Below are 17,022 nucleotides of genomic sequence, written 5' to 3' on the forward strand. Positions count from 1 at the left end.
GTTACTATAACAATCTACAAGGTTAATGTAGGTTGCTTCTCTTTCTTCCCCTCCATTTTTCTGCATTCTTTCGTATCTCAAGTTATCATTACGTATATGTATTGTTGCATTTGAACAACTGTATTGTTGATAATAAAGGTAAAGTATTGGTATTGTTCATTATCAATAGCGCTATTTCTATTGGTATTCGTATTGCTCCATTTTTAGTGTAATAATGCTCATTGTCATTTCTGTATTATTTTTGATTTTCGCTAACTGCTTATTTGCTATTACTTTTACCATCATATTTGTACATGTCGTATTTGCTGATGTTGCTCTATTGTTGTTGTTGTTGTGTTTGCTGTTGTTGTTTTTGTCTCTCTGTCTAATCCCCCTCTTGTCCCCACAATTCCCCCCTCTGTCTTCCTTTTTTTCTCTTTCTATCCCCTCCTGCTCCAGCCCGGCTGCACCAAATGATAATTTGAATAAAGTCAAATACAAATAAGGCAACAAGAGAAGTATCCTACACTTCTCTTTTGTAAAGTAAATCTGAACAGCCGATATGGGCATCTACATCAACTATATGATTTGCCTGAGAAGCTGGACAGGACATAAAAAAAAATAAAAAATAAAAATAAAATTAAATTAAACAAACTCAATGTATAAGAATGCATTTAAATTGATCAGCAACATTAACTCAATATATTAAACACTTAAACCTACGAAACAAAAATTACTAAAACAATTTGCGCAAATGTTTTTTATATACGATGAGCATGTTTTGCAGTGCAGCTTTTCAAAGCGGAGTTGGCGCATTATACTGATAAAGCATGTTCCCCGGGGTCACACGTCCAGTCTGCGACCCCCAGCCAGGGGGCCCGCTCCCCCTATTTGAGAAGGACTCAGTCAAGGTACCTCTGAAGTTAATTTTGTGCAATTCATTGTATCTCCCGAGTAGAGATGTACATCGTTAGGATTGTATCGATACCGGTATTCATCGGTACTCTTATGGGTACCATATCCATCCATCCATTTTCTACTGCTTATTCCCTTCGGGGTCGCGGGGGGCCCATGTGTTACAGTTTAATTGCATTTTATTTCCTACATGTGTTCTGGGTAAGTTTAGGTGACCTGAGTGTTAATTTAGTTATAATTTCGGACTTAACTAAAATTTGACTTCCAACTTCTCGTAGTAACTGAACTTGTTTGTAACCCGATGACCGCCTGCAGACAGTTGAACACGTTTTAAGTTGACATTCCTCGGACCGGCTGGTAGTCGACATAAGCAGAAATAACACATTAACTTGCGTCCAGAGACATAAGCAATAACGATTGAACATATTTATTCTTGTCATTGTGCCTATTTGCATACAAACACGCATCAGCATGTTGTTACTTCCAAGCAATCACATGCAGATCCAGTGCAAAAATAAACAAAGTAAGGAGAATATACTGTATGCTCTTACAGTAAATGTGTATTCTTTTTTACATAATAATCACAATTGCCTGTCTGGGTGAAGAAAAACATTTGTTTTTACAGTAAAAGTAAAAAAACCCAACACAATCTACTTGGTCACTTTAAGGCTTATTCACAACTGCCATCATTATTTTGTATAAAATCAAAGTGATAATCCAGTTTGCTGCACTAGTTCTTAATTTTATATAAAAAAAATGTCCGATTTGTTTGTGAGCATCTTAACACAACATTCACGGTCTTTTCTGGTAACTAAACCCACAGCCAACAAACAACTTCCATCTTTTCTTTCCCACGTACATCGCTCACATGGCTCCACAATACAACACTGTGCAGGGAATGCAGCTTTGGAAGAAAGTCGAGATACTGTACATCAAAACCCAATGTTAATGTGTAACTTGTGTATTCTGGTGGATAACGGTCAACATTCTGAAAAATATCAACATTGTTTCTATGACGCAAAGAGGAGAGACTGCATTCTTAGTACTAACAGAAGCTGAGAGATGCAACAGCACACTTCCACAGCTGGTTTGGGGGGGAACAAGACGTGGGAACAAAGACAAGAAGAATGTGAGCTTGAGGAAGATGAAAGTGAAGGTGGAGGAGGGAGCGCATTAGATGTGGAGGAAGGAGACGTGATCATCATGCATCATGGACTAAAGCAGTGATACATTTTTTGTTACAGCTTCAAAATGATGAAACGTCACAGGAAAGTTTGCTGCCAAAAATGGCAAATGAAGAAATGTGTCCCATGACATAATGTCCATATATTGTATGACAATTGTTGTACAGCTTGACTGTATGACAAACAAGTCTTTATGGATATGCTGTGTGTCAACTTCCATTCAGTCTAGAATATCAATCTTAGCATGTCAACCTCTGGAAGCGAACAGAGCAACACTCCTCTTTTCCAGTGTCAAACATTCTCATATAACCAGCTGGAATAAAACAAAACAATAAAAAACTGGTCGTGAAAAACATTTGGCACATTTTTCTGAAAACAACACAACTCAAAACATGGAGGAGTGTTACACACATCATTGATTTGTTTGAGTGAGAAATGAAGAATATGATTTTCCCACATTAGAAGGTCACTTTCAAATTAGATATTTTTCTTTTTCAGGCTTCAGTGTGGATGTTCAAACTTAAGATCATCCAGTCAATTATAGAACAGAAAGTCAGATATACCTTCCAACCTCTACAAATTAATTTTGAACACAAATAATATAAGTATGACATTTGGTGTCATTTTTACAATTTAGAAAAGCATAAAAAAATCATAAACTATACATCTTTAATCTGTACAAAACATGCATAAGGCCTGGAAATATTATCCACTCAATGTGTGGAAGTGTGCTTTGTTTGTCCTCCATGACTGATTTGAGTGTTGACTGCTTGGGTCTTTAAAAAAGTTCAGAATAATTCATTGAATACGATCAACATAGGAATAAAAAAACTTAAAAATAAGATTGGACAAATTGAAACATTTTTAACTTGTCCTGCTGAGAGAGTTTAATACAAGGTATGGAATGAACAGACCCCACATTTTTTTGGCTATGAACACTTTTTGTCGTTGCAAATGTCATATTTAAATTAGTAACATTGGCAGAGAACACATGAATAAAGAAATAGGTTGACGTTACCTCACTCAAAGTGAGAAATTAATGTAATTATCTACAGTGTTACCTTGGTTTTCAACCCATCCATTTTCTACCGCTTGTCCCTTACAGGGTCGCGGGGGGGTGCTGAAGCCTATCTCAGCTGCAAACGGGCGGAAGGCGGGGTACACCCTGGACAAGTCGTCACCTCATCGCAGCGGTTTTCAACCAAATAGGTCATTTTCATTTACCGCCTCTAGGTTATGGCCAAAACTTAGGGCCTGACATAGTAAGTGCTAAACAGCGTGTGCAAACTATTAAATGCGCATACTATTAGTAAGCGTGTTGCATTTGATCTACTAAGACTGTGTGTACAATTGATAACACGAGTAAACGTGGTGCAGACCGCCTCGTTTAAAGTAAATGAGGATTTTGCATGTACTACCGGCTGTCACCATGGAGACACCCATTTACAGGCATCATGCGCCAACCTTTGTTGTTTTGCTATGTTGTGGAACATGCATAATGTGTCACCATCTTTACTGGGCTACAAGAAGCTCCTCCAGTGCGATCTTCAATTAAACCTACGTTTTAGTATGCTGAAGGTGTGCTCTGGGAGACACGAGTGTTGGGCCAAAAACACCAGCAAGAACTGTGATGGTGTGCTGGAGTAATGCAGTCACAAGAAAATGCATGTTGCAATACGTTTTCCATTCATTAAAGAGATATATTGATGGATGGATGGAGGGCGCAACAGCGAGGAACATCGGCTTTGGACGTGTTCATCGTATTGGGAAAAAACGACATTCTGGGGGAGAGAAGGTATGTCGCCCAATTGTTGCACAGTTTGTTGACCCAAAGAGTAAATCCATGGTAATGGAGCGTGGAAAAGAACTCAAGGGAACGACCTTCTCCATTAGTAACCAGTTTCCAGCCGAGATACTCAAGAGAAGACGACTGTTGTATCCAATAATGAATGAGGCTAAAAAGAACAACAAACGAACCCGTCTAATTGTGGACAAACTCTACATCGAAGGTACTCTTTTTAGAAATGCCAGTATTACATACTGGTTGAGTGATAAAATCCAAACGGACTGAAAAGAACATTGTAACCGCACCCAAACAATGGCGCGAGATGATGATGTCATGCATGCACAGGTAGTCATGGATACGTTTAATACCGCCAGAAACCTCGATGAAGTTATTTCAGGTACTTTTTTCTTCATTTCTGTCCAAAAATTTTTTTATAGGGGGATGTATTATTGGCCTTGTTCTGTTTTTCCTTTTTATACCACTACTTGATCGATTGGTGATATTTATTTAGTTTAGTTTGATTATCTCTTAGTTTTTTATTCTTCTATCTTCTACTGTTATACTTTTTAGTTTTCTCCTTCTTTTATGATCTTGTTTCCATGATCTCTTTTTTTTTCTCTTTAATTTATTTTACTTTCTTTAAGCATGTTTGTTTTGCTATTTAAATTATTTTATTTTGTGGTAAAGAGCAATGGGAGGGGGGAGGTAGGGGGATTGACAAGGAAAAATATATATTGAGAGGACACATTTACTAAATGTTATGTTTGATCATTTTTGTCACATAAGGAAGAAAACCAGTTAACACAAACATAAGATATTGCAATGACTAGAAAATGTTTGAGAATTATATCTTGGAATGTAAAAGGTGCAAATGAACAGGTGAAACAAAGAAAAATTCTGGAGCATCTAAACAATCTTTCTACTGATATTGCTTTTCTACAGGAAACCCATTTGAAAACTGAACATTTAAAATATCTGAAAAAAGGATGGGTTGGTGAGATAATTGGTGTTGGACTGTCCTCTAAAAGATCTGGTGTTGCTATAATGTTTAACAAAAAGATTAACTATATTATAAATAGTGTATTTTTAGATCCAGAGGGTAGATATATGATTATTAACTGCCATATAGATAATAACAATATCACACTGGTAAACTTATATGCACCCAATGATGATAAACCTTCTTTCTTTGGTGACATGGAGCTCAAATTGGCAGATTATGTTGATTCTGATATTATTATGGGTGGAGATCTAAATTTAACAATAAATCCAAATATTGATAAAACTGGTAAGATCGTTAAACCCAAGAAATCTGTTTTTTCTCTTCTGAAAATAATGCAAACTCTTAACCTAATAGATATTTGGAGAACCTTAAATCCACATGAGAAGGATTTCACTTTTTATTCAAACAGACATCAGTCATTTTCAAGAATGGATATGTTCTTTGTTCCTAAGGCAATTGTAGAAAACGTGCAGGCTAAAATTCACCCAATAATTATTTCTGATCATAGTCCAATTCAAATCGACGTAAGCTTTCCTTCTGTCGCTTTCCAATTCAAACAATGGAAAATTAATATTTCTTTATTGGATAGTGAGGAAAATAAATTACGAATTAAAGAATTTATTTCAGATTTTATTAAAAATAACCAGGATTCTGTCTCTGACATTTCCACAATATGGGAAGCACTTAAATGTTGTTTAAGAGGAGAACTTATTAGGATTGCAAGCTTTAAGAATAAAAAACAACGTGCTGAAGAAAATGAATTATTGAATGGAATCAAACAATTGCAGGACACATTGTCTAAACAGTACAATCAGGAAACATGGATCAAACTTTGCAAACAAAGAATGGAATATGATAATATAATAAAGCAAAAGGTTGAATATAAAATTAATAGGGCAAAATTAAAGTTTCATGAATACGGCGAGCAAGCTGGAAAGCTCCTTGCTTTAAGATTAAATAAGCAGATGACTAGAAATCATATATCTAATATTAAACTTTCAGATGGTAGTATTACTGTTGATCCCAAGCAAATCAATGAAACGTTTAGAACATTTTATACAAATTTATATAAGCCTGAGAAAGATTGTAGCATAGAAGCTATGCAGTCATATTTAGACGCAATACAACTGCCATCCTTATCAGAGCATGACATAACATTTCTGGAGGAACCTATACAATTAATGGAAATTCAAAAAGCTATAAATTCATTTGCAAAAAATAAATCTCCTGGCCCTGATGGCTACAATACAGAATTTTATCAAATATTCAGTGAAGATTTGTCTCCTCTATTATTACAAATGTACCAATCTTCATTTAATAAACAATTGTTTTCTCCAACTTTCAATTTTTCTCATAACTCATTGATACATAAAAAGGATAAAGACCCATTGAATTGCAGTAATTATCGTCCTTTATCCCTAGCCAATATGGACAATAAAATATTGGCAAAAATCTTAGCCACACGATTATCAAATGTAATAGGAAAATTAATTCATACTGACCAAACTGGCTTCATGGTAGGTCGACAATCTTCAGACAATACAAGGAAATTGTTTAATGTTATTTACTATGCTAGAAGTCTCCCTTATCCCACAGCAGTATGTACTGTTGATGCGGAGAAGGCTTCCGACCGCATAAACTGGTCATTTATGTTTTGCACATTACGTAAATTTGGATTTGGAGATAATTTTATACAATGGATTAAGATGCTTTATACAAGACCCATGGCATCAGTCAAAACCAATAATCATATTTCAGAACCGTTTTCGTTAAAAAGAGGAGTAAAACAGGGATGTCCTGCATCTGGATTATTATTTAATTTGGTTATTGAACCCTTAGCTGCAAAAATAAGAAGTGAAAATAATATTCATTGTATAAAAATTGGCTCTCAGTATAATAAGCTGTCGATGTATTGTGACGACATAATTCTCTACCTGTCACATGTTAACTCCTCTCTTCACTATATCAATAATGTCATTACTGAATATGGCTGTTTATCAGGGTATAAAGTCAATTGGGACAAATGTGAAATATTACCACTTAATAAACACTGCAAGAAATCACAACTCCAAAATTAAATGGAAAGAGGCAGAAATCATATATCTAGGACTACATATTACACCAAACCTTTATGCAAGTAGAGATCTAAATCTTAAACATTTAAAAAATAAGATATAATCCAAAATGGAACGCTGGTCACGTCTCCAAATATCACTTTGGGGTCGTGTGAACATAGTAAAAATGAGTATACTGAAAATGATGCCTGTCCTAATTAATAAAAGTTGGTTTAAGAAAATACATACAATGATATCACATTTTATATGGTGTGGAAAGAAGGCCAGATGCTCATACTTAAGGTTGTCTTGTACACAGGATAAAGGAGGACTACAATTACCAAACTTATTACATTATTATATCTCCTTCGGTTGTGAACAAGCAAGCTACTTATTTCATTCTTCTGCAGATAAAGATTGGATCAACATAGAAAAAAATATGTTAATGAATTTGGACATTGATGTGGGGAGCTTATATTATATTAAAAAAATACCTAATGAATTGAGGCAGAGCCCAATAGAAGCCACCTTTAACATTCTAAAACTGTGCCAGAAAATACTAGGAATCAACCCAATGACATCTGTAAATCAACCGCTTTGGTACAATCCTAATATCATAATTAATAAACATGTGGTTAAATGGACAACATGGAAAGACAGAGGTATTACTAAACCTCATCATATTATTAATAAAAACTCTTTTAAACCGTTCAATGATTTAGTTGAACAATATAATGTACCCAGAAATCATTTTTTAAATTTTATCTCATTAAAACACGCTGTAAATAAATGCATATATAGCCATGAACTGGAAGATGCACTTTTTAATCAAGATACAATTAAGAAATTAATTAAACTATTTTATGGAATAATAAATGAACACCACACTAGAAATGCAAATGATGCATGTGTTCGGAAATGGATGTTGGACTTAAACATTTTCGATGAAAGAGACATATCATGGAATGATATTTGGAAAAATGCCAATAAGCCCTTTAGAAGCATTAAAGATAAACTGACTCAATTTAAGATATTGAATAGATTGTATTTTACATCTTCTCAGCTGTTTAAAATTGGTGTAGTAGATAGCAAGTTATGTATGAAGTGTCGGGCAGCTGAGGGAACTCTTGTTCATTTATTGTGGGAATGTCAGAGAATAAAAGAGTTATGGTTGAAAACAACAAAAGAAGCAATCACATTCCTTAATATAAACATCACAATGACACTGCAAACTTGTATTCTTGGGGATCTCCATCAATTTAGTAATGTGTCATCAAAGAGTAAAAATGCTTTTCTTTCAATATGCATAATAACAAAAAGGGTAATATTTAAAAAATGGATAGCTGTTGATAGTCCAACTCATACTGACTGGTACACACAAGCTATGGAGATGATATCAGTAGAACAAACTGCATTTAGTTTAGATAATAATGAGTTATATATTGGAATATGGGATCCATTATTTAAATTTGTTTCAACTATTAAATGAACCAAAATATGACTTATTATATCATTGTGGAAAATATTGGACACAGTGTGTTGTCAAGCTTGTGAGATGTGATGCAGGTGTGGGCCACTGTGACAATATTGTTCATTTCTAATTTTTAAAATTATTTTTTATTAATGTTTTTAATGATAATATCAGTGAGGGTTGTTTTTTTTTAATCACTGCTATTTTGAAATTATTACTAATATTGATGCTGTTGTCGATAATGTTCATTTTTGTTTCACTACATTTGTATTGTTCCGTGTCATGTTTGTGTGTCCTCAATTGCTCTCAATTGCTCTGTTTGTTGTTATTCCTAACATTGGTGGGACGGGTTTGGTTTTGGAATTGGATTGCATTGTTGTGGTATTGTTGTGTATTGTTTTGTTGATTGATTAATAAAAAAACGAATACAGAATTTAAAAAAAAAGAGATATATTAATAAAATATCTATTTTATGAAAAACATTAACAGCATTAAAAAAAAAAAGCCAGCAGACAACATAACAAATCTGAATATGTCATTGGCCAACAATCGCCTCCTTCTCACAGCAGTTTGTGCGTAACTGTGCCAGTTTTCCCATACCTTCAGAACATAGTGAATATAGACACAAAACAGCGGCCGCTAATAGCTCCAGTCTTGATAAATCATATTGCGAGCTTTAAATGATTTTATTTGCATCTCGTCCCCCCCAGTATTGTATACGTTTTAATAATCAGCATACATTCTGCACATACATGAAGACAAACTTACTAAATAGATCACATGAGCTTAGAGCAGCTCTACATGTGCAATTAAGTTTGCAGAATGTCAGACAGACACCCGCGACACCGAAGGGAATAAGCGGTAGGAAATGGATGGATGGATGGATGGATGTTTTACTTGAATGTACGTCATTTATTTGCTCATAATTTGCAAACAGTTTTATCTAAGGTCCACACACCAGTCTTTGCACTGACGTATGCACTGACCTGATCACTGGCCGTATAACAACTCACGCCACCTTTCAGGTACTCATCCACGATTGAGGTAAAGCAGCAAGTGCAGAAGGAAAAAAATAGATTGCGTGATTAATTTATTTTTATTAATGCAATATTTTTTGTGATTAATCACCAATTTGACAGCCATAGTTTGAATACGCACAGACCTTTAGTAGATCAGACCCATCATGTGTAAAAATAGTCTGTTTGCGCGCACATTTTTTATGTGGAATTAAATCCCCAATCAGAGAATCTCTGCCAGCACTTTGAGAAAGAAGATAAAATAACTTGTAGCATTGTACAAAGCTTGGCTATCCTCCTTTAGACCCTCTTCGCTCAACGCCATCTTTGCCCACAAGTAAAGGTAAAAGTGATGATAAATATTCATTTATCTATTTCATTCATCATTTATATGTCTTTCACTTTCCTTTTTCATGTAATTATTATTTATAAAATATATTTTTTGTTAATATTTTGGGGTGTCTGAAATGAAACATTGGATTTTCGCCTGAAGGATTTCCAAAAGGAACCGAGGTACCACTGTTTTAGAAAGAATATGGAGTTTGACAGTTAATAATGAGCTTTGTCTGTGAATAGTTCCAGCAATTCTAAATGTTGACAAGCGACCCAGAAAAATGAAGGGATATTAAAAAGGCTCAATGTAAAACCTGCTAATCCATCCTAAGGTATTCATTTCTCAACACTGACTTGTCTGTGAAGTGCATGGATAATGTTTCTATTTGTCCAGCTTTTACTCCTTCAGTAGCAGAAACTTTGAACTCCTGTGAGGGACGGTGACAGATAATCCACACAAGATGAGCCGCATGCAGAACTGTGTGGAAAGGCGAGAAAAAACAAATCCAGTGAAGGCGTAGGACTGAGTCTTTGGGCCAGATAAGGTCCAAAGAAGATTAGCTCCAAGACGCTGTCAGTGTGTGTTCTTTGCCTCGTCTCACATCCGTAAGGTGTGACAAACCGTCAGGACAAGTGTGAAACATCGAGGATGATGACAGCCGGCACAAGCAGCTGATGCCTGTGTCACAGGTCCACCTGTCACCAGTTGAACAGAGAGTTCTGACCCAACGTCATGAAGTAAATCTGACTGCTGCCTCCTGACTGCACTGACGCAAAGAAGACCTACAACAGGAGAAATAACCACATCACATCATCAAGTTATTGTTGTTTTACTTCAACTCTTACTCATTTTGTTTATGTTATTACACATATTGGAGTGTATCTTTATTACTGTATTGTGTACTGTGTGGGTGACTAGGTATTCATATAACTCACATAACTGGTTTATAGATCAGGGTTCTACTGCCTTTAACTGCAAATTCTGATACTGGAAAATACCAACCTACCTTATCATTTCTTTCACACAAGAACTTGAGTTTCTGAGCCTTTTTGTGCATGAAAACTCCCTCCAGGTTTCCTGTGTTGGCAGACCTGAGCTCAATAGCCTTCTCTCCCCAACCCATCACCTGGTTGGACTGCAGGTAGGCTACACAAACAAGGACATTATAAAGCATTGTTCAATTATTAACTATCATGCCGGTCAAATGTCATATACCTCATTTACTCCACAATAATCTTTGTAAAGGCAGAATTAATGTGTGCAAGTGTACCATATGTTGTTTCTGTAAGTTTCTATTGACAACATGTCTGTTCCAAGCAATCAAGAACACAAACGAGTCACAGGAATCTCACCGACAGATGCGGGCATCTCTCCCCATTGCAAAACCGTATCCTTGGTGATGCGGCCATAGGTGTCAATGTAGACGCCTTCGTCTTCATAGCAAACAAGAACCTCTGTACCGGCACTGTTCGGCAAAATAATGATGGCATGGGGATGGATGGTACCCGGGATCTGTGAAACACACACACATTAAGAACTTAGTTTAGTGTGTACAAAAATGTAAGTAAAAAGTAACAAACAATAGTTCAGAATCAACTGGTGTCAATCAATGAGTTTTTGTCATATGCACTGCAACAACCTTGACCACACTGCAAAAAAGTACATTCTATTTCTGAAATCAGGTAAAAAAATACACATTTTTTCCTACATGTCAGACTAAATATTGGGTAACACATACTAAAACTACTTAAAATAACCAAAGTAATCAAGAAAAATAAAAACAAAGTAAAATCTAAAATTGAAAGTACATGTTTTTTTACTTTAATTTTGACCTCTGTCAGGAAATTATGTGATCACTGGGATTTGTCTGTTCGTAAATTAGCTAGTTGGCAAAATAACTCAAAGTTAATGTGCATATTTTGATGAAACTTTCAGTAATTGGGAAAAGGAAATAAAGATTTGATTTTGGGGGTGACCTGGATAATTTTTACTACTTTACCTTACGTTTATGTTACGAGCCTCAACTTCTGTGTATGAATGTATGTGCATGGATTGTGCATTGTGGTTCCAAACATGCGTCCATAACTTATCAAAAATAAAATTTTGGGCTGTTAACACAAGTCTATCTTAGAAACTAGTTACATCACACAGAGTAGGACTACAATATGCATTGGCCGCACAAGCCTCAACCGCTCGTACAGTAACATCTACCTGGACGTTGTAAGGAGGACAAGGAGGTATAAAAGCTACAGTAATAACTAAGCATAAGACCAGAATCAACACTTGTCTTGCCTCTTCTACCTCCTCCTTCAAAAAAAACACAGGGATGAAGACCTCTCGTTATTACTGTTTCATTTACTTGTTTTATCTAATAGTTTAAAAACAATATTTGATCCCTTCCATGTGTTTTATGTACAGTGTGATTATTGTAAGTGTTAATTTAGGTATGAGATCCAACTTACATTAAAATTTGACTCACATCACAGTCTAGGAATGAATTAAGTCAAGCTACAATTACTAAAGTATGCGTAATACTGTAATACTACAGGGGAATGATGAAATGAGCAAAATGCAAATGTAAAGGTTAAATAAAGACAATCAGAAACAAGCAGTCCTTAAAAACCATTAAAGAAGCATAGAAAAAGTAATTTGTAGTTTCATTAAAAAAATGAATTATTTTTGTATTTCTCAATACACCTAAAAGCAATAAACACATTTGTAAGCATTTAAATGTATGTGATGGTCAGAAATACTCACAGAAAACCTTAACCAAGACCCTGGAATATAACAGCGGATTTAGATAATTACACTACAATTGCCAGGAGCCACCAAGTCAAGAAAATTCAGCCAAGTCTTAGAAGAACAACAAAAATGTCCACGCATCAAATCCCAGTGACCCCCCTCAAATAGGCTGATGAAAATAGTCAAGGTGTATACATCACCAGAGTGTTAGCCATCACAATCCTCAGCATCAGCACCGGCATCCACAGACGCAACGCAATCTTAATCCTATGCCTTGGCATCAGCATTGTTAGATAGCTCGACTACCATAGATGCTGTGAGTGTCGTCTGTGAGAGTCTGCAACTTTGTGTGGGTGAGGGATGCACTGTGTGTCGGTACGCCGATGCTTGTGTGGGAGTAAAGTGTTCTCCCAAGTGAACGGTCTAAGGGTGTGTGTAGGTAAAAGGTGCCAATGATTGTGCTGAAAGAACAATATAAGGCACCAGTGTAATAGTCATCTGTGTGAGGACTGGCTAATATACTACAACACACACACATGCACACACACGGTTGAGAAAAAGAGGACAGGGTTCGTGTATTTTTAGAGTGTTCTCCCTTCGTATGTCCGCTGGTACACTCTCACCTCATCTGCTTGTTCATCTTCGAAAGTAGCACATGTTTGAGGTGTGTGTGAGTGAGAACATGTATTGGAATAAATGTGTGCAAGCATAGGTTTATAGCAGTGGTCCCCAACCACCGGGCCACGGCCCGGTACCGGTCCGTGGATCGATTGGTACCGGGCCGCACAAGATTTAAAAAAAAAAAAAAAAAAAATGTAATTAAAATTTTAATTAAATCATTCTGTTATTAATATTTCTGGTTCCTACATTATATATCAATATAGATCAATACAGTCTGCAGTAAGCACACATGATTGTATTTTTTTATGACAAAAAATGTTTTAAAAAATTGGGACAAATTTTCGACCGTTGACCGGTCTGCAGTTACAAAAAGGTTGGGGACCACTGGTTTATAGTGTTAGAGGTATGCCAATACACCAATAACATTTTGCTGACAAAGCAAGCATACCCTTCAAATTTTAGCACAGCTAACCTTTTTGGTTACATGAAAATATGGTAACACGGGGAACAGATTCACTATTAATAAGTTACTTATTAAAGTAATAAAGACTTAATATAGAGTTATTTGGACACTAGGGGAACATATAAAGGGTAGGGTTAGGGTTAGGATTACTAATAAGAAATAATTCTGAGGTTATTGAGGGAAGACTCTTAGTTAATGGCTTACTGGTTGTATAATAAGGCCATGCAGAATAAGGTATTAATAAGTACTTAATAATGACTAATAAAGAGCCAATATGTTAATAATTTGCATGTTAATAAGCAACTAATTAATGGTGCATATGTGTTCCCCATACTAAAGTGTTACCGAATATATATATATATAATACAATAATATTATATAATAATTATATCATGTAATCTGCGATGAGGTGGCGATTTATCCAGGGTGTACCTTGCCTTCTGCCCGAGTGTGACCTCAAAAGAGACGAGCGGTAGAAAATGGATGGATGAAATTTAATGTAATAATTCAGAAAAAAAAATGGCAAAATGTTTTAGAATATGAGTCACAAGAAAGCTGCCCAAATACATATACACAGTAGTGCATAAATAAATTACCAGTCATCTCTCTTTAGTTGAACCAGCAAGTGGGCAATTTATTTGCATTGAAGACTCTGCAAATCAGTTTGTATATGGAGATGTAAAAATGAACATAACAGAGAGATTACCCCTGTAAAACAAGCAAGTTAACATACAAGGACTTCCTAAAGTTGTGGTGAAAAGCTTGTCACGTACTTGTACCTGACCATTCACGAGATTTAGGTGTAGGGTTGGGCATCGTGCATCGAGCATCAATGGGAACCAGGATTAACACTGCAATTCTCCTGAAATTGTTAACATTTTGTAATTTTGATTCCTAGTTCCAATGCTCGACTGAAATAAATAACCGCAGAATATGAGCCGAACAACAAAGAAGAAACAGTCACCACTTTTTAAAAAATGTTTGTTGAGTTAATAAACGGGACATTTCATCCAAAAATAACTTTTGTAAGCGTCCTAATTTAAACCATGCAAACTTTAATAAAGACCCTGCCTATTTAAGAACCCAAATCGAGAATTGTGAGGAACTGGAATCAAAAAGAGGAATCGGAATTGGAAATTAAATTGTTCAAATTAAACAGATGCCCAAGTCTATTTAGGTGTGGCATAAAAATGAAAGCAGAACAATTTAAAACAAACTACACTCGTGATATGGCTCTTCCACATCACATGAGTGTAAGTTTCACAGGTATGATAAAGCACTTTTAAAGGTGCCATATGTAATAATGTGGCCAGAAATGGTACTGCAATCACGGTCAAAATTCCGTAGTCCCCTCCCACTTCCCATGCCTGAGGTTGCCAGATACGCAGCCGAATCTGAATCATACTCCAAGGAACGTCAAATGGCAATCGACGAGTCCTACGCTGTAGGTTTCTTAGACTTAAACAAACTTTATTGATCCACAAGGGAAATTGTTCCACACAGCAGCTCAGTTACAAAGGATGTAAAGGATAAGGATGGAAAGGATAATGCACTCAAGGGCTCAAAAAGAGGGCGAAAACAAAAGGTATAAAGTAGACAAAAAATGTACCATAGTAGCAATATAAAATAGCATATATGTAATATTTATATATTATATATACAGTATATAATATATACTGATATATTATATTATATTTTTACATAATATATACAATATATAACAAACTTCTCTTGTTTATGCTTCTTGCAAGATGCCACATTTTACTGATGTCGATTAGCCAAATGTATTTATAAAGTTACACAGCAATATTTTCGTCGGGAGTTGGGACAAATTGTTGGCATTACCCTGCTAAAATGTTTAGTTTGACCGCACGGACCACCATCGAAATAATGATGTATATATCTTGACTGAACTACCGTTATCAGTTATAAAGGTATTCGAAAAGAACATTATTTATTAATGCCTTTTGACATCAGGGCCATTTAATGATGAATTGACTTTGATGTCAGTGCCTAAAGCATCAGACCAGTCTCGCCATTAAATTAGAAAAAAACTGAAATCTAATATATTCCAAATACATGGCAAAGTATTTTTTAAATTGTCTTACATCTAAAATAAATAAATACATAAAAAAGACTGCCATGTATGTGGGATAAATGTTTTTAATTATGATGAAATCATTATTATGCTTTAAAGGGAAGGTGCAAACAGAAAATATGCTGGGCATAAATAGATAGAAGTAATTGAAAAATTAACATCTAGTATTAGAGAAACAATGGACATATTTATTAAGTTATATCCAGAAGATGTATGTCATATAATAATTGATACAGATGATTATATATATATATATATATATATATATATATATATATATATATATATATATATATATATATATATATATATATATATATATATATATATATATATATATAAGTATATAGTAATTGTTTAGTATTATGATTTAACTCTTTACTTCAATTGCACATATATGTCTTTTTTTTCTTGGTCAGTTCAAACTAAAGCTCAACAAACAACAGGACAAATAAAAGCAGGAGAGGAGAGTGGACTGAGCATGAGTGTACAAAATCCATCAATTGTCATGTGTACAATCCACTCCACCCCAAGACAGAGATCATTAAACCATGACTGACACTTTCAACAGTGAGTAGGAAGAGAAGTGCATCCAGAGAGAATGAGGGTAGGGAGTTGATATGAGCGTGCCGATGATAGTGTTTAATGATGGTATAGAATACAAAATAACAAAATATGTCAGACTGATTGACTTATAATGAAAATATTCTCTGAGATAACATCTAATCTTTAACATTTACTGCAAAAATGATTTCAGTATTTACTTATGTTTGAACCACATCAAATTTGAGAAACATACGATGAAACTTAAATAGTCAAAGTCACACAAAAACTGAGTTTAAACCACCTTTATGCATTTTGTCATGTAAAACTTGTGTTTTCTCAATAGGTTGACATTTGTCATAAAATGCAACTGAATTTAACTGAGTTTATAGCAGAAAGTGAGCTAGGCAAAGTTTGTAGGACAACTTCACAATTTTGACCTACTGTAACTTAACCTCCATGCTGGTCACACCGGACCTTTGCCAACAAATACCCCCACATATTTAGGGTTAAAATAGTCAAGTCAGCTTGGTCTTCGATATTATTTATCCACACATCTGGTGGTTTCATTAAATGTGTCATACAGTATAGCTAAGTCAACATGTAGTGTATCAAAAGTTAAATTATACATTGGATGATAATGGTAAAATTGTACTTATTAATATAATGACTACACAATGTTTGACCCTGCAACTGATTCCTTCTACTTAGGCTGCACAAAAAAATCAGAGAAAAATAAGTATAGTGATTTCGATTGTCACGATCATGTTCAAGCAATGTTTTTTATTTAACCTAGTAAGCTGCATCAAATTC

General features: G+C 35.0%; 1 protein-coding gene across 4 annotated transcripts in view; it reads right to left on the reverse strand.

Annotated features, from left to right (window-relative positions):
• Window positions 1-1,355: 1,355 nt before the first annotated feature.
• Window positions 1,356-17,022, reverse strand: part of LOC133648893 (misshapen-like kinase 1) — a 92,871-nt gene continuing 77,204 nt past the window's right edge. For all 4 annotated transcript variants that reach the window (XM_062045412.1, XM_062045411.1, XM_062045410.1 and 1 more), the window contains 3 exons: window positions 11,095-11,254; window positions 10,749-10,888; window positions 1,356-10,524 (listed from right to left, as the gene is read on the reverse strand). In XM_062045412.1, the coding sequence (XP_061901396.1) occupies window positions 10,441-10,524; window positions 10,749-10,888; window positions 11,095-11,254 (384 nt within the window). In that variant the 3' untranslated portion in view covers window positions 1,356-10,440. The remainder of the gene's footprint in view (window positions 10,525-10,748; window positions 10,889-11,094; window positions 11,255-17,022) is intronic.

Source organism: Entelurus aequoreus, linkage group LG04, assembly GCF_033978785.1.
Source record: "Entelurus aequoreus isolate RoL-2023_Sb linkage group LG04, RoL_Eaeq_v1.1, whole genome shotgun sequence".
NCBI lineage: Eukaryota > Metazoa > Chordata > Actinopteri > Syngnathiformes > Syngnathidae > Entelurus > Entelurus aequoreus.